Raw genomic sequence first — 23,125 nt, 5'->3', positions numbered from 1 at the left:
AAGAAAATAATAATAACAGTGAGAACAATATAAAGGCTGAAGAAGACAGAGAAAAAGAAGAATATGCTTAAAGCCATAATTATTTAGGCTGATAAGTCACATCCTATTGGAGGTAGGATGAAAAGATGGTTGGTGATGTGCCCCACTATATTTCTTGCAAATTCTTGAGGATGGAGATAAAGCACGTCTGACAAACAGCAGTGCGTGGGATTTCTCTGCTGGCTTCCTATCTGTTGTCATGCACTCCTGACCACAGCTCTTCCCTCAGGTGGCAGCGAGCGCCCATGAGTAAAAGTGCATCCCTGATGGCTTGGGGAGCTGCTGCTAAGGCCTGATTCCTTGTTTATAGTTTATCTAAACCATTGCAAAGCTCTGTTATTGCGGTTGTGATTTGTGTTGCTGCCAGGGTGATAAAAAGCAGTTTTGGAGTTTAAAGTTCCATGCTGGGGTGAAACATGCGCTCAGCACTTGTTCGGTCTGTGAGCTTGTCACCAGTGAAAACAGAAAATGAGCATATCGCCAAAGGTGTGTATGTTGTTAAGTGCTTTATTGAATCAGCTTCTCCATCTCTATTTGTGTTGACTGAAGGTAATTTCTGATTAATTCCGATTCCGAGTATAAAGGGAGTGTTTCATTGTGCTGACTTGTGCAAAGAACATAACCAGAAAGACACTTGCAGTGTCAGATCTGTGTCCCTCATCTGTAGGAGTCAGAAATGCTGAAATGTGCAGGAGTTTTGCCAACAACCCTTCCTCCACAGTTTTCTCATCGGAAATTAAGAGTTATTTGGGCGTGATAGTGTAGGTGTGGCACCTTCTGAATATGCAGTCAAAGCTTTTGGAATAGGGAAGTATGTGGCATAAATGATGCTGCTGCCATTAGGCTCCAGGATTACACTCATGGCCTGGGAGTGATGGGAAGCTTTAAGTTCAATAACGGTTACAAGTATGTACTAACTCTTACTGATTTAAAAAAATAAGCATGTGCTTAAGAGCTTTGCTTTCATTAGGCTTCTGTCCTTCCAGTTTTTCAGTTTATGGAAACCTTGTATATTATTTCAGATTGGGTCGGAAGAAAAGCTTCCTCCGGAAGTGATGTTACTCCGTGGCTTCATCCTGGAGGTGATATTATTTCCTGGTGTGGATTCCCCATCAGAAGGATCTACCATGTTTCATTTCCTGGCAGATTTAAACCCCACAGCTGATAGGTGTCACAAAACCTCTTGCCTTTTGATGCATTTTACATAAAATGACTACTACATATGGTCTGCCAGCCTGCGGCAGATGGCTTTCCACATAGAACACATCAACTCCAATGTTACTGAATTTCTGTAACTGCCATTTTTTATTTCTGCACAAATACACTGTCGTCCATCCAATATTTTAAATGCACAAACAAAGCACAATGCTCACCAAAGTAATGACTTCACACATAAGGCGACCACCAGAAGCACCTAGTAGCTGCACTCTGAGAGCACTGACAGGAGGATTTTAAGGAGATGCTTGTCCCTATCCTAGGGGACGGGCAGGGCAGCGTTTCGTGGGGGCAGGAGAAAAGCAGTAACCCCTTTTCTGAGCAGCTGGTGTGCTCATGGGCAGAAACATTGCTAAGGTCACCCACAAGCGGCGGCAGGGAGCAAACACCACAAAGGGAGTGGTGGAGTGGGGAGGCCCCCCATGCAGATCCCCCTCTGCCATGTCTTCATGCAGCCGTTCTCCAGTCTGGCAGCGTGGTGCCCCTGCTCCCCACCGCTCAGACGGCAGCATGGACACACTTCTACAAGGAGCAGCAGGCACATCTCACAAGGGATACACAACCACGAGCACTCTCCTGGCTACGGGTTCATTTTAAGCCCAAGACACAAAGCCAGTTCGGATTTCTGAATTTTCCCGTCCTTGTTCACGTCGCAGTGGTTGAGCAGGATCTGGCGGAACTTGTCCAGGTCCACCCCACTAATGCTGGGCTGCAGGCAAAAGAGAAAAACAGTGCTGAGAGAGAAAACAGCTCTGGATTTCCCCAGCCCTCTAAAGCAGCAGGCCATGCAGCAGCAGTGAAATCCACCCAAGGAGGAGCGACTAAATGACCTGTCCCCACGTCAGCTCATACGAGGTGGGCAAGTGAAAAGAGAATGGGGAAAAGATGCCCTGCAAAAACAGAAGAGGTATGGGGCTGCGAGTAACTGTAAGGAAATGCAACATGATTTTTGTGCTTAGTCAAGGTTATGAGTATCTGATCCATGTCAAACAAAAGTTTGCAGAAAGTTGTGCAATAGATCCTGCACTACTGGACCTGTGCTTTCATCTGGTTTCCTCTTCAAACCTGCTACATGAGGAGTGATGTGGCATTTCGGTTGGCAGACTACTATTTTACAGGCTAGCCAGCAGCTTAAAAATACCTTTAGTGGATCAAATGAATGCTAAAGGCATACTTTACAGGCTACACTGTCTCTGTATGCTCCTAATGCTGTACCGCTTCCTCTGCTTCCCACTTTCTCAGGAGGAGATCAAATTCACATGCACAGCTTGTGGGACCCAAGGACGATACTGATGAAAGCCCTTAGGGAAAGTACAACCTTCGCTCCTTTAGACACACATGCACAGAGCACAAATCCAACATCTTACCTAGCCTCACACCCTTCCTCACACCACATGGCTATAACGTACATACACACGCAGCCGTCATCATGCAGCTGCAGTCTGTTCTCCGCTAAACGTACATGGGAGTGCAGGCATCTGTACATCAGGTCACATCACGTGGAAATGCAACAGCTCAGGCTCAGAGGGAGCCAAAGACCAGACTATATTTGGATCAAAAACTGTATCTTGGACTGCATCTGGAAACTCAAGGTAATCCAATGCAGATGGACTCTGCTGTCTGTAAGAAACTGGTAACACACTGGACATGGTATTCTTGATTAGAGTTAGAGCTCAAGTAATTTTCAAGTGTAGACCTGTGATGAGCTAATGAACCACGAGGTCATGCTGGTGAGGAGCACGTTCACAGTGAAAATAGAAGACCTTCTGACGACTGATCCATGTCAACCAGTTTGTGATGCTGTAACATCTGCCTAATCCGGAGTACAAGCTAGAACGGACCTTTCTTAAATACAGTTGCTGATTGAAGGTGTATTAATTTGTGAGGCACAATTTCTGTGATATGGTGAAATGCTCCACAATGTTTACGCTGAGGCCATGACATTCATTTCTGCTGCTCATCAAAGTGAAATTTGACTCTACCTTCTCAGTAGGCTCTCTGTTTACAGAGTTCTACCAAAACAATCACCTTCCTCTTGGAAATATAGGATATTAATAAATAGAAAGAACCATGAAGCTACCTTGACCAGTTCCATCATGTCTTTGACAAACCCATCCACTTCTGGGCCTTCAAGTGCTCCAGTTTTACTCTGAAAGATGGAAGAAACATCAAAATGCTCCAGTAACTCAAAAACACAACAATGTTTACTGGTCCACCCGGCCACTGAGCTTTATAGCATAAAGATCATAGAATCATAGAATGGTTTGGGTTGGAAGGGACTTTAAAGATCATCTAATGCCACCCCCACCCTGCCATGCATGGGTGGGGATACCTTCCACTAGATCAGGTTGTTCAAAGTCCCATGCAACCTGGCCTTGAACACTTCCACAGAGAAGGCATCCGCAACTTCCCTGGGCAACCTGTTCCTGTGTCTCACCACCCTCACAGTGAAGAATTTCTTCCTCCTAGCTAATATCTAAGATCCCTTCCTTTTTCCCAAACCATCTCTTCGCATCAAATGGGAGCAACGTCTCCCACCATTTTGAGAGGCTTGCAGGCCACCACACTGAGGAAATTGCTGATTTCTAACAGGCAGTTAGGTGGTCATGTCTGTTCTGGGTCAGACTCCCTAAATAACCCTTGGTTCAGTACTGGCAGGGGTTTTATTTTTCAAGGTGGTAGTGATGCAGGTCCCAACCTGGCAGAGACCGCAAGAGCTAAAGCCACCACCTCCTCTACATCCCTTGCATCTCCTGCAGGGAGAGACTGTTAATGCAGCAGCACTGGCCATGGTGATGGAGAAAGTCAAAACGGGTCCTTTGCCACGAGGTCTCTGAGCATCGCTCCCCTCTGTCCCCACCTTATCCCCCAGTCTGGGACCTGGGCCAATCTGGCCCATGGGCTCGGCCACAGCTGCAGCTCCTGAGTGACCCCCATGGCACCCACCAGGAGGAAGAAGTCTGAACAGTGTATGTTAAATCTGTGTCATTTAAACACTGCAAGGGAATGGCTTCTGGGACTCACAACATCGTAGTGTGCAAAGATCTTCTCAAAATCTCTCCTTCTTTCTTCCGTGCTGCAAGCCTGCATGCGGAGAGGACAAGCAAATGAAAAAGAAAAAAGAAAAAGATTCAAGTTTGGGCCCAGGTTATCTTAGCTGAGAGAGACGGGATCGATGCATCAAAAAATAGCGCTACTTACATCCATTTTAAATTGAAGAAGGAAATTTTCCTGGAGCGCCAGAATCCTGAATAGAGAGATTTAAATTACGATCTTTCTGCTTTATCATCTGCACACAAACTCTTCTAAACTATTCTGGTTCGTAAAGCAAAAAGATTTTAGATTATAGGCCTTTACAAAAGAAAATTGCCTGCGGGGTTATTTATGGAGGGCTGTTACGGGAACACATGCCTCCCTCCCTACCTGATGGGCAATGGCGGGTGCCCTTGGCTGACTGCAAACGTGTTTGTTAGCACCATTGTTTCTCACAGAGCATTTCTGGTGGTCCAGCGCAATGGAGGTGGTCAGCCTCCGAAGCGAGAGCTACCAGACAATAATTCCTCATTACTGGATTGCTGCGCTGCATTAAAGGAAAGAGTAATATATCGCTCTCCGTCGGAAGGAGAATTGGTGGTTATAAAAGTAAAGGACAAAGTGCTGGCCTGAGCATTGAGACTGGCCAGATTCCTCTCCTTTCCCCTCCTCCCTCTCAAAGGCCCTCATAGCACTGATAAAAGCTTTTGTCTCTCCATCTGCTCTGCCAATCCGGAGGCTTTTAGAGCCCGCGACACCAGGCGTGCCAAGCTGTGACCGCACACTGAAGGGTTTGGGGTGTGAGAAATGTGTTCAGACCAGAGGGGAGCCTCAATTGCCTTGGGTAACGGGATGGTAGGGAACTGTATTTAAGAGGAAAACACAAGGGCAAACCCATTTATTCTCCATTCTGCCTCTGTTTCTTTTCGTATATTCAGTGGTCAAAGCAAACTGCCACATGCACTGCAGTTATTTGTGCTGGCATTCGTCGTGATCCCGAGCAGACAGTAACAGTAGCAAACCAGCACCTTTCTCCTCTTGTCCCTCAAACCAGTGTTTTAAGACTGTACCTGCATGTTTAAAGTCCCATCCAGTCATTGCACATACATTTACAGACAGAGGCATACTCTCTATCTGTATGCAGTGAAAATCATATAAAAGCCTCTGAGGTATCAAGGACAGAAACAAGACAGAGGCCTGTGACTGAGTCCCCAGCTTCATTCACAAGCGTTTTCACCTTGTCTCTCCAAATCCTTTCTTACTGCCATTGGCAAAAACTCCTTTGTGGTGGTGCCTTTATTCCTCAAATGAGCAACAAAAATTCTTTGCAATCCCTGCTGCGCATGATGACGTGAAATAAACGCACATCTATGACCCTGCTGAAGGGGATTGCCATCCTTCTTTTGGAGATACAGTGCCACTGGCTACTTCGTCTCCTCCTGAGGAGCATCGCAGAGGTAGCACGGATCATGCCAGAGCGTGTTGGTGATGCACAAACAGGTCCCAGCATTGCTCACTGTCACTGGCTCTAGGTTCTTGGACTATTGTGATGGGGACCATGTGTTAGAGACCTGTGATACCTGCATCAGAGTGCCTGATTTCACTTGAAAGGAGGTAGGATTCAAATGCACATCCCCAGAGGGAGATCATCACCTTGTCTGGATCTACCATTGCAAGCTGAAAAAACCCATCAATATTATTACAGCCTACCTCGCCAGGTCATTCAGGTCCAGCCGTCCATCTTTGTTTTTGTCAAAGATTTTCATCTAAAAATCAAGAAGACAGATATAAAATAGATAGGCCATGAAGAGAACACACATACAAAAAAGTCAATATACATTTTACTCTGCCTGGTGACCTCACCTATGGCGGGGGTGCTTGCCCGAGCCCCCGGAGGCACGGTGTCCACTGCTAGCACCAAGTGCAAGGGTGGCACAAGAGCAAAACCCTCCTGCTTTCTGACAGCGACAACCCAAGCAATCAAATACCAGCACCGCTCCCTTCCCTCCTTACACAGGGATAAAGACAGGCCTCCAGCAAGCGCCTTAAGAAACTAAATACTGGTCTTGCCATGGCCCCGCAAAAAAATGCCAAAAGAAGGGGGGAATTCTAAATACTTCCAGCCCAACTCCATCCTTATCTGTGACTGTTGCTGTGGCTACCAAGCAGCTGAGGTGCAAATGTCACCTTCTGATAGACACTCAAGTCAGGGTTTTATGCCTCTAAAGCAGCTGGGCTTTGCTTGGCTCAAAGCCTGCCGTCGGAAAGTGCTAAGACTGGGAAGAAGATTCAGGCTGCCAATGTCAAGAGGTTAATCTGTGTGACTACAAAATTTATCCTTTCCTTAATATTATCTTTTCCTTAATACAATCTTTTCGATGAGTCACCACCAGATGTTATTTATTTATTTATTGTATTGTATTTGGTACTGTGTTTCTCTGCAAGGCACAAATAAGAGTCTGTTACAGGAAAACAGGAAGGATGTTACATGTTTAATGGGTTGCAAACCTGAATAACTCATGGCTCAAAGCTCTAGAAAAACTGTATTCCACATTGTAGTGGGCAGAAAATATTAATATTTTACTAAGATGGGTGGTCATTCTTTGTCAGATAGTAATGGAATAAGCATTAATCTTACCTTTAAGAATCTCATTTGCTTATTCAATGGTTATAAGTAACTAGGTCACCACAAATGTTTGGTGTAATTGCACACCTACTGGAGAAGGCCCATACCAGTCCCCATCTCAGGAGATTTACAGGGAGATGACCATCCTCTATGACACAGCCTGACCATGTGAGAGCTCCAGGGAGAGCCAGTGGCAGGTCCCAAGCACTTCCCAGCTGTGAAACTGGGGCAGAGCCTGACACGTGCATGAGGAGAGATATTCTTTGGAGAGCTGTCATTCCTCAGGGAGCCCTTGCATAAATACAATGCCTGTTTTGTCAGCGCTGCCTCCTCCCTGCCCCTTGCTCAAGGGAAGGCAGCTATGCTGAGGATGGCAAGTCTACGGCAGCCCTGGTTTAAGAAAGATTCTCCAACAGGATTTTATTCCATTAATTATTCTGAGCGTTTTACAGTACTGAGGTTTGGATGGGATTTTTGAAGAGCACTAAGTATGGGCCCACTTTTCCTCCCACTGAAAGACAGTGTGAATGATTGAAGGACCATATTGCGATCTTTGGAAAAATGACATCCCGAGAGCGACGCAGGTGTTCAGTAGCACGAGGAAAACCGCTTTCCTGTTTCACTGGTCTCTGCTGAGCATGTGCTCTGTGCAGATCTACTAAATAACAGAAGAAAGAGCTCTGAATCTTCCTTTGCCCTAGCGCTGGAGAGATTAATAAAGCTGATGAGCCGTCCTGAGGACTTCTCTCACGCTGCGTCAGTCCAAGTCCAGCTTATCTAACTTCTTCCATCCTGCCTTCTGCCCCATCAGTGATCCCACTGCAATAGGGGACTTTTCCCTGGAGCCACAAAGGACAAGGCTGGAGGCAGGGATGGAAGCGGGAGCTGCCTTTGCTGATGCCACCAAGGGGAGAAATGTCCTTGCAATGACAGCCTCCTGCTGCCATCAGAGAGACAAACCTGAGCTTTCAGTTCCTGGCTGATAAAGGACTTATTCTGCAGGCAATAGAAAATGGTTAGTGTTCCTTCTAGAAATAAATCATCCCAGGTAAGATTTTAAAAGCCTTTCTCCAAATGGGACATCAGTGCCTAACCTGGTTTTGTTTGTTGTGTGAGGAGAGAGGGAGATACCCTTATTGGCTCACTTTTGCAGACTCTCCACTGCAGGTGGCTTTGCAACATCCAGCTTATGCTGTTACTCTGAAAAATACTCCATAAAGGAAGCTTATGGAGACAAACCCCCACTTAGCCAGCTAGAGAAAGTGCCAACGTTTGGGTGGTGGGAATACCATAGTCCCTAGGTTCTACAGTAACCTAAGCGCTTTTGAAAATGTCACTCTAAATCCCTCTGTCTAGGTCACCGAGGAGCATTAGTTACCCACACGGTCTGTAAGAAGTCACCATAAGGCAGCATGCCTGCCGTGGTGGGAGAGGACAGCGTTCGGTGGGAAGCGTGGGGCGAAGCTCTCTGCTGCTGCAGATGGAAGGAACTCCGCTGCCCAGGGCAGGGCAGCTCTGGCTGAAGGCACTAGACTTTTCTTCATGGAAAGATATAACATCCTTACCAAAACACAGTAAAACTTACTGCCTTTAGCACTCTCTGAACTTCACCAAGATTCGCCTACATTTCTGAGTTTCTGAAAGTTTTTTTTATTTTTCTCATTCTCTGCACGTCTCAGAAGTATTCTCTTGAGACTAAAAGCCAGTGTTTAGCCCAGACCTTAGATTCAGAGTCCCAGATACGTTTTTCCCTTTGTGATGCCTCAGGAAAGCAAACACAGAGTTTTGAGAGAAGTTCAGCTCCATGATCACGACGTCCTGACCTCCGTACAAGCTCACTGATAAACACCTATAAATGCTGACTGTGATGGCAGCTTCTGGGACCAGGACAGACCTCGTGGTTCCCAATCCAAGAGGCAGACAGAGGCCCATTTTTCATTTCACATAAGCCTATCTGAGACAAGCTACTAGTTTCTTTTTCAGTGAAACATCTCAAGCCTCATCTTTTTTTCCACAGAATAAATAAATAAGCAGCCTAGCATAGCTATTCTTGTCTTGGGACTTTGAGTGTCCCACCTGCCCTGCATTTGCTCTACTTTGTGGGTGCAGCAAGTTTTCACCGTTTCAGAAGTCACAAATAGCCATGGGAAGCTGAAGAGCTTTGTGCACCCTTAATGAAACAGGCTAGATAAGAGGTGATGGTTTAGATGTGAAAGTCTTTCTGCTTCATTATCAATTGTCTGAGCCAGTGGTTTTCAACTTTATCCATTTCTGAACCCTTTACAATATTGCAGCAGTAGCTCAGACCCCATTAAAACACATTTAACTGCAGAGATAATACTTTCCTTAGTGGAATGCTTAATGAAAAGCGACATCTTCAGTCAATTTGCTTCGTTTGCACCCTGTCTTTGAGCTTAACATTAAAGTTTCAGTGGTTGACCATGTCTACTTACAGCTAACCAGCTCCCCTCTCTGACCTCCTTCACTCAGCTCTGCTTTTGCAATACCAAGAGAGAATCTTTGTGTTTTCAAACTGTTTGGCCTTTTTCTGCAACAAGTATCCTGAATAAAATTTTCAAAGGTATGCAATATTTTGATTGTCCATACTAGTCAAAAGAGAGAAAATAAAAGTCTGGGTGGAAGAGCTAGGCCAAGCCAATTCTTGTCTAGTGAATTCTACATGAAAGATGGAAAACATGTAGGGAAGATGGAATAGTGTTCACTGAATTAGGTCAGGTACCACAGCTAATAAGATAAACCTAATCCTATTATCTGGACAACTGGAGCTCATGCATACCCACTACATGGCAATCTTGGGCTGCATTACTCAGGAAAAGCCTGGGGAAATGCTTATTAATTAAACTTTCAAACTTCAAGATTTATCTGATCTGCTAATCGGGTACATAAGTACACAAAGAATGACAGAGGGTACCCACCCCATATGACAAAGTATACATCATGGGAGAAGCGATATTTGGAATCATTATGAGACTGTTTCTAATTCAAACTTTTGCCTTTACACACCATCTTGATATGTTAAACTTTATGGATTTTCAGTTTACACTCTTGAAAGGTATATTTATGCTGCCAAGCTGATACGAAACATCTCGCTGTGGTTAAGGATAAGGTCTGGCATGTTTAAATAGCACTCAGTTTTACTAAAAGCTTTGTTACATCCAGCAGTATGCTTTATGAAATGATGCATTTATTTTACTGTCAAGCTACCCCGTGTTTTAAAGTGTTTGCACAAATTAATTCACTGACATTTTAATGGCAGTGCACCAGGGAAGTCTTAGTTCTGTTTGTTTGAATGTAGTCCCTGTACTCTGAGGCAGACAGAGCATAAGTAAGAGCTGGGTTTGCAAAACAAGAGTTGTTACATCTCAGGTTTTTAAGTGCAAAATCAAAACTGCCACTGGCTTTGAATTCAGCAAAGGAAATATCTCTGCTTTCCCAGTCCAGTGTTGTAAAGAAGGCCACTGAAACACCAGGAAATGACAAACACATGCATGCTTTGAAGAGCAATGTAAGATTATAAATCTGAACTATTTTCCATGACAGAGATAAGGAGAGAAGTAAACAACCAAAATAAATGCTTCTGTGATCAGTGGAGTCACTAAAGCCTGCTTTTAAATCTCATTCTGTACGGGTTCTCTGTGTGTAATAAAGTGTTTTATCTCTCAGGTGGGACACACAAAGAGTCGGCTCTTGCCTGACTGCCTACTCTCACAAATATATACATTGAGGGCACTTATACCGGACAGCTGTAACTAAAATTGGCCAGTGAGTACAAAAGTTATTGGGCATATATAAAGAGAGGCACGTGCCCAGGCTGCGGGACTGCCTATGGCTTCTTTCCTTAGGGAAGGACAGGAGCACAAAGGCTTTCACAGAGCGACAGGAGGGCCCTGTGGTCAGCAAGTTACCCTTGGGACAAAAGCTCAATGCCCTGTGTGACCAGATTGTCTGTGTAATCTAAATGAGTTGTTTAGTGCAGGATTTCTAAGAGAGTTTTGGTTCCTAAAAGACCAAGGCGTTATCTGCTGGGGTTTTCAAAAGCCTGGAGACTCCTCAGTTCTGTTGGTTTTGATCTTCAAAAATTAAGTTTGAGCTTAAATGGGATTTTCTGCTTCCCCTGGCTTATGCTACAGCAAGCGTAGCGCAAAACTGGAGGTGACAGCACTGCCAGGATTAAGTCTAGAAGGGACATGGGAGGCAGATTTCCCTCCATTGTGTTCATCAGCTGTGTGGGTCCTCTCTTTATCACACACAGCAAAGCAATGAGAGGAATCGCACCCACCCACAGACAGGACTAAGCTCTCTGGGGATGGCAGGGCTCCTGTAGTGGTGGCTGGGGTTAGGAGATGTGATCGTTGCAGTGTCAGTGCATCACTGGAGATGCAGTCTCTTGGGGGTCATGGCATCCTTACGGAGCTGCCTGGGAGGTACGCCAGCATGGACCACTGCCAGGAGAAGGGATGTACAAAGACTGGTCCTTCAGGCAATGAGTCTTTCAGGCTATACTCCACTCCTATCATATTTCTAGGGCTTTGGGAAGTTTGCTCAGTGTGTTAACAAAGATAACAAACTCTGTTTAGGCTTTTGTCAATACAACAAAGATTTGTCTTCCCATTTTTACACCATTTCTTCGGTGTTCATAAGAGACTTCATTAACACAGATAAGCTAGCTTGGCCAGTAAGGCGTTAAGGGGTTAAATCACCTGGATTTTCTGTCCTCTGACCTTTATTTCCCTACATAAATACACTGGCTTTGGCACTGAGCACAGACAGACAGGCTTTAACAGCCAAAGATGTGACCACACCGAGTCTCTAGTATTGTTCTCGCAGACGGGACAGGCAGCAGCCACAAAAGCATCAGAAATCCCCGCAACGTACAATAAAGGTAGTCTACATGCATACTCTTGGACACAGATCAAGTTCAGGGAGAAGTCAACCTGTTCCCCCTTGCACTGAGAAGACGAGGAGCCCTTAGCTAGCCAGCTGCAGGCTTGCATGCTTGGGGTACGTAGCTCAGTCCCCAGGAGAACCTTTGCAGATAAGTACAGCAAAACCCTGGCATCATTACAGCTGGGTGGATTTCTATACTGACTTCTCTGGGGCTAAGATTTCATCCTCAGCCATCTCCCTCTGCTAATTTTCAAATGCTGTAGTTCATGACAAATGCTTGTTGAACTATTAGTCACGGCACTTACATTATTGCCTCTCTAGAATTTTAGCTTGTGGTGGGCAAAGATGCTATGCTGGCTTGAGGGGGGGGGTGTGTGTTATCCTTTACATTTGGCTAAAATATAATAATGCTCAAATTAAAGGACATTTTTATGCTTAGTCTGACATTATCAACATAAGGCAATGCAAAAAGTGAATGTCAGTGTTGCATGTGCAACTCTTTCAGCAGTATATATAACTTAATTTGCTAAGTTTGCCTCAGTAATGAGCTTTCCCTGCATGTGGCTCGCATACATTGGGATTACAAACTAGAAGTAGTGTGCTGCTATCTGGGAAGCTATGAACTATCAGTGTTTATATGAATAAGGTAATAACATATGCCAAGATGGAAAAGCTGAGTGAGAATTTTGTTCTTACAGAAGAAAAAAGGATGAATACTTAATTTCATCAGAAAATATGTCTTAAATCTGGTTCATATTAATTTACAATAATTTGCTTAAGTACACAGCTATGTGCATGCACAGGTATGGAAGCTGTCATTCATGGCAAAATGTGGTCGAATGCACGTGTGAGGTGGGTGTTCATGGGCTGAAACTTCACCAGGACCCAGAAGCCTAATAACGGCTTGACTCTGGGGGCTGAGGGGAGGTGGGAAGGGATTGGGAAAGTTGTTAGTATTGCTGTCATCCTCCACAGCCGCCTTCTCATCATGAAGCAGTAAGGGGGCAAGCTTTCATTTCTCCAATTTGTGTTACTTCAGGAAGGCAGAATATTCTTACCATGCTCTTAAAAACCTCCATTTTCAGCTATGCCCACCCTGTCTCCCGGAACACACATTGCAGGACCCCTAGGGCATCTTCTCATGGCCCAGAGAAGCTCAGAGCAATACAAGGCTTTGCTTCTGCCTCCATGCACCAGCTCCCTGCCAACAGCTCTTGGCCTATGTGCACGGGAAAACGACAAACCTACAGACTGTTTTCAAGGGTTCAGAACCACACATGACTATGCATCTTCTGATGCAAGTGGGTGCATGTAAATAAATATTAATACACACTTAATGAATATGAAAACAAACATATATGTACGTAGGCATGAAAACTAACAAGAACTTTGCCTGCAAAGGAGCTTCCTCAGCACGGGGTTGATACTTTAATTTCCTCATGAAGAGTCTTGAGAATTCAAATGTTATTCTTTTGTGACTTTCTCCAGTGGCTTTAGTGCTCTTTTAGATTTGATTTAGCAGACTTATGGGGCCTGTGCAATGCCAACGCGTTCCCTACCTGTTTTCTTCCCAAGCATTCATTACTTGCTCATCAAATCCCTGATCTATATCAGCGTTCTCTGAAGAGAGGATGTCAAGGTCACAAGGAAACAGAATAGCCTCTTAAAAAACAGCTTCTAAGCAACCTGATGAAGTGATGTTCCTTTCTGGAGACATGCAATCTTTTCCAAAAGAAATACTTTCTCCTTCTTCCCAGCTTTTTTTACTGTGGTGTAAGATCATTCATAGCAGCATAAGTAAGTGGCAAGTATTTAGCATGCCCTGGTCGGTATGATATCTGCTCACACCTCTCACAAGCTAAAAGTGCAAATACCCAGCACAGAATCATAAATTGTTTTTGTTCTATTTTTATCTCATACCTGGGCTAGCTTCTTTAAAATGATAGTTTCTGTCTTTTCCCCTTTATCCCTATCTCCAGAAGGCTCTAGGATCCACTCAGTATATCAGTAGCTGCTTAAGACGTGTGCAGCTGGATGTGGATGTACAGAAAAGAGGGCAGAGATCCATAAAGTCCTATGGAGACAGGTGGGTTTACAGCTCCTTGGGACACAGCTTATTTCATATGAATGTTAACTACATTGGCACTTGAAAGCCCTGAGTGGGATAGTTGGGCCACCCTGAGAGACCCTGTAGCTGTGTGCAGCAGAAACAGGTCCTTGTCCTGAAGACTTTGCGCTCTAAATGGAGAAAAGGGTGGGAGCAAAGTAATAGGGGAGAGAAATAGAAGTATTTCCACTCTGCAGTAAAGTGATTGGTGCTGCTGGTTGCTCATGATACCACAGAAAGTCTGTGAAAGCCTCAGGAATGAAATGTAAGGGCCACTGTCCCCCTCTTTTCCCAGACAGTGGTGATGGTGGCAGAGTCCCACTGGGACTCTGCACTTCAGCAGCTCCCCACTCCATGTAGAAAGCAGAGAGAGAAAGCAATGAGCTCTCATTGCCCTGGGCCTTGACATCATACCTTTGCTCTTGGCTCCTTGAGTCACTTCTCCCTTTTTAATCCAGCACTGCAAAGATAAGACTGAATCTTTCTTCCCTCCTTGTAATTTTGCCCTCCTACTTCAGATAAATTCCCATGCAATCACTTCGTGCAGCGCATCTGCTACTATAGAGATGCTGTCCATGTGGATACTTTGCTGTGATGTACAGAATTCATATCCTCTGTTTTACTAGAGGATATCACAGGGTAAGTTTACGCGTGTTGTAATTTCACACCCTGACTTAGCTCTTGGGATCAGGTGTGTTTGTAAACATCCTTGATCTTCAGTTTATAGCAAAGAATCGCAAGGAAAAAAAATAATCTGCCATATCCTCATTTTCTAATAAACCATTAATATCTCTGATTCTTTCGGCATTGTGGCTTTGCAAACTTTTGTCCTCAGGAGCCAGATTTGGAGATTCAGACTGGATATTAGGAAAGAATTCTTTACTGAGAGAGTGGTGACACACTGGAATAAACTGCCCAGGGAAGTGGTGGAGTCACCCTCACTGGAGGTATTCAAGGAACGTGTGGACGTGGCATTGTGGGACATGGCTTAATGGGCATGGTGGTGTGGGGGTTTTGTTTTGTTTTGTTTTGTTTTGGGTTTTTTGGGGATTTTTTGTTTGTTTGTTTTTTGGTTGATGGTTGGACTTGATTCTCTTACAGGTGTTTTCCAACCTTAGTGATTCTGTGATTTCCCCAGATATACAAAGCATCCCTTTTCCCAGATCAAATCTTATCCTGTAGCGTAGAGACTAAACTGCCTCTCCAAACATACAAAGCCAACCTATAAAAAACCACGGGAAAAGAGACCAGACCTCCTGGCTGTCAGCCCCGGGCTGTATGGATATCTAGCTGTGTTGGGGCAGTAGAAATTGCAGATCTTTTTTGGGAAATTATTGGAAGGGGAAAGAAGTGGGAGGAAGCGAACCGCCCAATGTCTACAAGCTTCAGATTGTCTAGTCCCCAGCACCAGATCAGATATCAGCCACTGGGGATGGAAACCTTAATGGAGCAGCATAAAAGCTATTTGCTACCTGCAAGCACTACCAGGAAGGTTTTTGTTCCAGCTGTAGTTTATGGGGTTTTATTGTTTTTAACTCTGCCAGTTGGAAAATAATTTCAGTAGCTTGCATTCCTTTCCCTTCACTGTCCTATAAATATAAAAAGACTACACTCTTCTGTAATGGTACAGTTTTTCACTTTGCTCTGAAGGGTGACATTTCTAGGCACAGATGCGTCATGCATACATAGCATGGTACTGCAAAATGTGTGGGCAGCTCCTTGTTTGCTTGCAGACCAAGCTGCTCTTTAGGTACAAACACAGATTTTGTGCCAAGAATCAAGGCAGTCCCATCTGAAAATCATTTAGAAAATTGAAATGGTAGATGTCTGCTAGTGGAACTCAAATGATACCCTTGAGAATGACATCAGAAATGAGCTTTTTTTTTCCCTTTTCTTGTTTTTAGATGGTTAGATATAGTAAGTTGCTCTGAAATCCAGGTGACTGATGCTAAACTTACACCAAATATTATGTTGCTGATTGCAGGATAAAAGCCATATTGTGAAAAGGCAGGGGAAGAGTTGAAGCTTTCAACCTCCCAGCCTTTCAGGGAAGCAGCAGGGAGCCAGCAAGGCTTGCTGGGCTTTGCAGAGCAGAAGAGCCGGATACTTGTGTGTCTTGGGAGCAAAAGGATTTGCTGAGGGAGGGAAGGAGCTGGCGATTTGGCTGAGGCTAAACATACCCTGAAGAAGGATGCACCTCAACTACTTTTTTTAAATGGATTTAGGGCTCAGTTTGCTTTGCCATAAAGTCAAGCTATTTTCTCATAATAAACAGTTCAACTCAAAACAAAAATATATGAAATGCTGTTCACACCTGATGTCCAGTGCAGTGCAAAGAACCAGCAGCAGCACGGGCTAACTTCCCACAGGAATGTCTTGGAGAAGATACACCTTTTAAGAGGGCATATATGGCCCTATAGACATTGACCCTGAAGGAGATTTTTTTAGGCAGTACTATAATCTAAACAATATTGACACTATCTTTTCTTACCATGGTATCAGTATATTCTTCCAGCTTTACTTCAGCAACTATCTTGTTATGCTGCAGAAAGAGATCTCGCAGGAAATCCTGTAGTAAGGAGAGAGACAAAGTTTACTCTTTAGAGTAAAGTCAAGAAATAACAGTAAGAAATTTGACCCAAATTCAGCAGGGTTACATGAACCTAATTTCACATTCCTGATTAGTAACAGTGTCTTCAATTTCACATAAAGTTCACATATTCTTAGCTGAAACAAACCAATTTACTTTCAAATAAATTAGAAAATAACCAAATGTCCCCAGAGCAGGCATACTGGAATAAGTCATAATTAACCCACAAAGTAAGCAAAAGATAACGTAAGTCCTGCAATATTTGCTCACTGATCTTAAATCAAAATATTTGCTGTTCAGCAAAACACTTAATCATCCGCTCGTGTCTCTGGTGGGGCTCAGGCTGAAGCCACAGGCTGAGAGGTCGGCGCAGGGTCTGCAGCCCAGGGATGGACTTCTGTTCCCGGCCTGTTCTGAACAGGCTTCTGCCTCAGTAGCCTGAGCTTTAAAAAGAAATCAGCATTCAGAAAATCTGCGGGCTCGGGAAGAGGTTATGAAGAAATGCCATTCATACAACACAACGGCTTTGGCTCTGCTTAGCTGGGAGAGGCACATGTGCAAAGTCAAGTTGAGGCATGACTGGGGGGCTCCTTGGGTGCTCGGGAGGCACCGAGTAAGTGGGGTCATGCAACAAGACAAGGGGGAAGCAGGACAGTAAGGGCAACAGCAAAGCATCCTCCATGATTTCAAGGGGGAAAGGGATAAAACCAGGCTCGCTAGAGATAAGCCTGGGGGCGACACATCAATGTTTGAGGGACGGTGTGCTAGCAAGGTCCTTCCATCTGCCATCTCAGTGGAGGTAGGGGATGGAGAGCCATGCGGCAGCAAAGTCACAAGGGTTATTGATGTATTAGAATCCACGGAAGTGCCTGAGAACTGTCAGGTAGGAATTCTCCCACAAAAAAAGCAGAGGGATCAAAGGCCCAACTGAAGGGCATCACAGGCAATAAACAGGAGGAGTTGGAAGCCATTGTGCAGTGAGAAAACTATGATATAGTTGCAGTCACAGAAACATGGTGGGATGACCCGCACAGCTGGAGTGCTGCAATGGGTGGCTATAAACTCTTCAGAATGGATAAGCAAGGAAGGAGAGGCAGTGGGGTAGCCCTGTATGTTAGGGAGTGTTTTGACTGTCTGGAGCTTGGTGATGGTGATGAAAGGGTCAAGTGTTTATGGGTAAGAATCAGGAGGAAGGCCAACAAGGCAGACATGGTGGGAGTCTGTTACAGACCGCCCAACCAGGAAGAAGAGACAGGTGAAATATTCCGTAAGCAGCTGGGCGAAGTCTCACAATCACTAGCCCTTGTTCTTACAGGGGACTTTAACTTACCAGATGTCTGCTGGAAATACAGTGCAGCAGAGGCGAAACAGTCCAGGGGTTCCTGGAGTGTGTGGAAGATAACTTCATGACACAGCTGGTGAGTGATCCAACTAGGGAAGGTGCCCCACTGGACTTGTTGTTTGTGAACAGAGAAGGACCTGTGGGTGATGTGGTGGTTGAAGGCCATCTTGGGCAAAGCGATCATGAAATGACAGAGTTTTTGATTCTTGGAGAATTAAGGAGCGGGGTCAGCAGAACTGCTACCTTGGACTTCCGGAGGGTTGACTTTGGCCTGTTTAGGAGCCTGGTGGACAGAGTTCCTTGGGAGGCAGTCCTGAAGGGCAAAAGACTCCAGGAAGGCTGGACCTTCTTCAAGAAGGAAATCTTAAAGGCACAGGAGCAGGCCGTCTCCATGTGCCAAAAGATGAGCTGGCAGGGAAGATGACCAGCCTGGCTGAATAGAGAGCTTTGGCTGGAACTCAGGAAAAAAAGGAGAGTTTATCACATTCGGAAGAAGGGGCAGGCAACTCAGGAGGACTACAAGGATGTTGTGAGGTTATGCAGGGAGAAAACTAGAAGGGTCACAGCCCAACTAGAACTTAATCTGGCTACTACCGTAAAAGACAATAAAAAATATTTCTATAAATACATTAGCAACAAAAGGAGGGCTAAGGAGAATCTCCATCCTTTCTTGGATAGAGAGGGAAACATGAGTGACAAAGGATGAGGAAAAGGCTGAGGTACTTAACTCCTTCTTTGCCTCAGTCTTTAACAGTAGGAACAGTTGTTCTCCAGGTAGCCAGCCCCCTGAGCTGGAAGACAGGGACAGGGAGCAGAATGAAGCCCCATAAGGCTTGAGGAAGAGTGGCTGGAAAGCTGCCTGGCAGAAAAGGACCTGGGGGTGTTGATCGACAGCCGGCTGAATATGAGCCAGCCGTGTGCCCAGGTGGCCAAGAAGGCCAATGGCATCCTGGCCTGTATCAGAAATAGTGTGGCCAGCAGGAGTAGGGAGGCGATCGTCCCCTTGTACTTGGCAGTGGTGAGGCCGCACCTCGAATACTGTGTTCAGTTTTGGGCCCCTCACTACAAGAAGGACATTGAGGTGCTGGAGCATGTCCAGAGAAGGACAAAGAAGCTGGTGAAGGATCTAGAGAACAAGTCTTATTGGGAGCAGCTGAGGAAACTAGGGTTGTTTAGTCTGGAGAAGAGGAGGCTGAGGGGAGACCTTATTGGTATCTACAATTACCTGAAAGGAGGTTGCAGAGAGGTGGGTGTCAGTCTCTTTTCCCACGTAACAAGTGATAGGACGAGAGGAAATGCCCTCAAGTTGTGCCAGGGTGGACATTAGGAAAAATTTCTTCACTGAAAGGGTTGTCAAGCATTGGAACAGGCTGCCCATGAAGTGGCTGAGTCACCATCTCTGGAGGTATTTAAAAGATGTGTGGATGTGGTGCTTAGGGACATGGTTTTGTGGTGGAATTGGCAGTGCTAGGTTAATGGTTGGACTTGATGGTCTTAAAGGTCTTTTCCAACCTTAATGATTCTATGATTCTATCCCTCCTGGCAGGGTCCCTGCAGCTGTGCCAGGAGGGTGGAGGGTCCCCAGTCCTTAAACTCTCCATGAACAACCTAGAAATGTCATTTGTCAACCTCACAAAAAGGCAGCAAATTGGTAAAGCTGATGGAAAGGCTCCCATTGACATCAGTGAGCTGTAGATCAAGCCCAAACGGACTTGTTAGAATAACTTACTTTGAGCTCGCCAGCTGAAATAAATCCACTGCTATCAGCATCGTAACTGCGCCAGATCTGAATGGAGATAGATTGATGCGACCACATAAATATTGCAGTTAATCATCTGCTCGGGTGACAGATTATAAAGATTCACATCAGGACTTTCATAATGAGCAAGCTGTTGCATTATCCAATATTTAATTAATTGTAGACAAAAAAAAATAAGCTTTCCACACAATAGCTTTTACTCGCATTTGGATGCTGTACATGTGACATGCTGCTATCACATACTTAATGCAGACACACTGTCTATAAAAGGAAGAAAAGACTAAGAAACCGCTCTGTGTTTCTTACCTAATTTGTACATGCAGCTTCTCTTATTGCCATGAGTAAAAGTCAAGGCCGTACACAGATGGCCATTGATCTGCAGAAGTCCCTAGTTTGGGTGTGAAATAAAATTAACTGCCGGCAGTCTTGGAAAAACTGAAATTCTGTGCTGGGATACTTAGGGGCAGAAAGTGGAGGGAGATTGGGCACGGTTAAGGAAACCTTTTGGGTTTGTGCTCCTCAGTTGGCCCAGCTTACGGAGATTTCCACCCCACAGCCTGCCGGGATAATGCATCAGGGTAAAATGGTATAACTGTAAAATCTGGTAATAACGGTAAAACTGTAAAAATGATAATGCATCAGGGTAAAATGGTATAGAAGCTGTTGGTGTGCTAGGGGAAGAGGCAATATGGAGATACAGACCCGCATGAATTCCACGCTGTTGTCCAAGGGAGTTTCCCGTCGGAAAAGCAGCAGAAAGTTCTCATCATCCGGCAAGATCATATTTGCAAGCTGGAAAAAAAATGCATTAAAAAACCCCAAAACAAACCCAAACCGTCAAAGTAAAGATATGAAAAAACTTGGGTGGCTGCTGACCCAGTATGGGAAGTACAAGCTGGGCATGGTTTTGCCTTGGAAATAAACCCCAAACCAAGAGATCTGGCTAATGTAGTACTACATGACTCACCTCCTCCCCACCCAGGCTCTGTCTCCCGTATCTCCCAAGTCTGCTCTAGATCCTAATTCTCCCTCACTCTGTAAAAGAAATCCTGGGCTGAGGAGAGATACCTCTTGGATTTGCAAGCATCCATCTGTGCTGACATCGTAGGCAGACATGAATTGCTCCTTCATCCTCTGAACTTCTTCTTCTTTAACAGTGTTCTGCCATGGGGAAAACAGCATGCACATGAAATGTCTCCTCACTCACAGATAACGACCAGGATCATTGCATCCTTACAGTCAGGGGCTAATGCTTCTAAAAGCCCACAAACACACCACCTTAGATGAATTTTTGGAAATTAGTACTATGCATAGCTTTGTAGCAACTAAGCTTTCAGTTGGAAGACCAGTGTTTGGAGACCCCAAAATATTTCAGTGACACCTGCTTCTTTAGCCAGCTGTTCCCACTGTATCACTGGGATTTGGTTTTGCAGCAGTTTCCATGCTGCTCATTTTCATCTTGTTCTGTTCAGGAAGATGTCCTTATCCTTCAACTATATCCCTGTATTTCATTAGATCATCAGCCTTCAAAGGTGTCAGTGGAGCTAGATTGTTGCTTATTATTGCCTGTCAACTGTTTCAAGACCTGGCACCAAGCCCTGTCAGTGTTTCTGAGTTAATAGCATCATATTTCAAGTAATTGGCATTCGCTTTGCATCTGCTCAACAGCATAATCAATGTATACATAGTGAGGAGTTTTCAGGACTTGTCAGGTTTTATGTTTTTACAGGCATTGCTGTGACAGGTGAAATACAATGCTTAGGTTTATGAGGCATGATTTCTTTTTCTGAGCAGTAACCTTTGGGGTATCGCTGTCCCAGCAGCGATCTTGCAGGGACATGCCCGAGGCAGCGGTCTTCCTCCCGGGGCCTGCCTGGTGATGGCCCTGAGTAGGTCCCAGGGCATGGCTGCAGGATGCTCCATCCCTGTGGTGGTGGCCAGTGAGCCCTGTGGGCTGCATGGCCAGGTGCCTGCACCACTGCCCCGGGTGGTGCTCACTGCCGGCCCCCCTGCGTGCGGGCATCGGGGACATAGCACACCGTTGACCACACACATACAGTTTTCTTTCCCCTTGGCATTATAACTCACCCTCATGCTATTTAAATTGCCTTCCGACAGCACCTTGATGCTTTGGGACACCTCCCCAGTGTTAGGCAAGCCTATCAGTTGCTGACTTCAATAGGCTTGCAAAGTACTCTGAAATTATCCTCCTCTGTGCCCAGTAGGATAAGTTATTTCTGAAACAATAATCATAGCTGATATTTGAAAAGTGTGCTGTGGAGTTCAGACCAGTCATTTGTTAAGAAAGCTTATTGCTCAACTTCGTGTCAGCTATTAACCACCACTCATTGAGCTTTGTGTGACAGGAACATTGTTATCTGCAGAAAAATAGGAGTGCCTCCTTTGCCTCCTTTTTTTTTTGTTTTTAACTGATTTAAATGATGAGATCCATCAAGTAAATACCCAAAAAACATACAATATTTACATAGCTCCAATAGCTTTTAGTCCAATGCGTTACACTACAGTGGATTTTTCAAATTGGACAATCTCTCTCTGTTCATATTGTACTTATGAAACACAAGTGGTAATGGATCTACTAAACCCCAACCTTTACTTCCAAAGAATAAAAGTGAAATGAAAGATACTGAACAAACTGGCTTCCTTCCCCAAAATGCGTGCTCAAGGCAAAATTATTTGTATATTACAAATTTTTACACTGAGAATTATACATCTTGGTTTAAGACCATTAGGTTTCAAAGGTGACCTTTATGTTTAGCAAAAAAACCCCAATCCCAGAGATATAAAAAAGAAAAAAGATCAAATAAGCCATGCCACTTCCAAGCAGAAACCAAGGTTGGGAGACCTGCTCTCCAAGATTGACCTGCTGGTGGTGCAGTAGCTTGCTCTGATTGCCTTTCCATTCCAAAAACATTTAAAAGGTTGGAAAAAGCCTTGCACGTACTCTGCATGATTTGTTCCCCTTGTCCAAGCAAGGCTGCGAACTGCAGACTCCTGCTGTATTTGCTGACTCTCTAATCTGATTTTGGAGATCTGCAGCCTGGGGTGGGGCAGCCGGGGCAGGCTACAGGGCAGAACCAGGACAGTGGGGCAGATGGCTGGAGTTGCTGAGCCCTCCCTGAAGGCTTAGGGAGCAAGTTCAGTTCTCTAGCTTGTTTAGATTTTATTTGTGTATGGTTTTGCCTCCAGATCAGGGCTATGGCATTGCTACAGTGAGGCAGTGACACCGGGAAGCTTGTGTGGTTCAGTAGGAGCCTCACACCTAGACAAGAGCATGCTCCAGAAACAGAGGGAGAAAAGTATTCGGACAAAAGTATTGTTTATGTAATATTCCAGGATTTATGGAGCCGAGGTAGGCTTTTACTAACCAAACATATTGTCCTTGGTCTTATTTGTACTGGTGAAATGTCCTGCCCCTCCTAGGAGGGGGCACCCCAGCTGGGACTCCAAGCTCTGCTCAGAATAAAGGAGATGGACAGAGACAAATA

General features: G+C 44.9%; 1 protein-coding gene across 1 annotated transcript in view; it reads right to left on the bottom strand.

Annotated features, from left to right (window-relative positions):
• Window positions 1–1,834: 1,834 nt before the first annotated feature.
• The window catches only part of SCGN (secretagogin, EF-hand calcium binding protein), a 32,739-nt gene continuing 11,448 nt past the window's right edge, over window positions 1,835–23,125 (bottom strand). The window contains exons 3-11 of the mRNA XM_059815597.1: window positions 20,688–20,780; window positions 20,322–20,411; window positions 19,590–19,646; window positions 16,420–16,497; window positions 5,998–6,053; window positions 4,456–4,501; window positions 4,279–4,338; window positions 3,335–3,403; window positions 1,835–1,963 (exon numbers count right to left, since the gene is read on the bottom strand). Of these exons, the coding sequence (XP_059671580.1) occupies window positions 1,835–1,963; window positions 3,335–3,403; window positions 4,279–4,338; window positions 4,456–4,501; window positions 5,998–6,053; window positions 16,420–16,497; window positions 19,590–19,646; window positions 20,322–20,411; window positions 20,688–20,780 (678 nt within the window). The remainder of the gene's footprint in view (window positions 1,964–3,334; window positions 3,404–4,278; window positions 4,339–4,455; window positions 4,502–5,997; window positions 6,054–16,419; window positions 16,498–19,589; window positions 19,647–20,321; window positions 20,412–20,687; window positions 20,781–23,125) is intronic.

This window comes from Gavia stellata, chromosome 3 (genome assembly GCF_030936135.1).
Source record: "Gavia stellata isolate bGavSte3 chromosome 3, bGavSte3.hap2, whole genome shotgun sequence".
Taxonomy (NCBI): Eukaryota; Metazoa; Chordata; class Aves; order Gaviiformes; family Gaviidae; genus Gavia; species Gavia stellata.
Note: the sequence above shows the minus strand (reverse complement) of the source record. Positions and strands in the feature narration are given on the sequence as shown.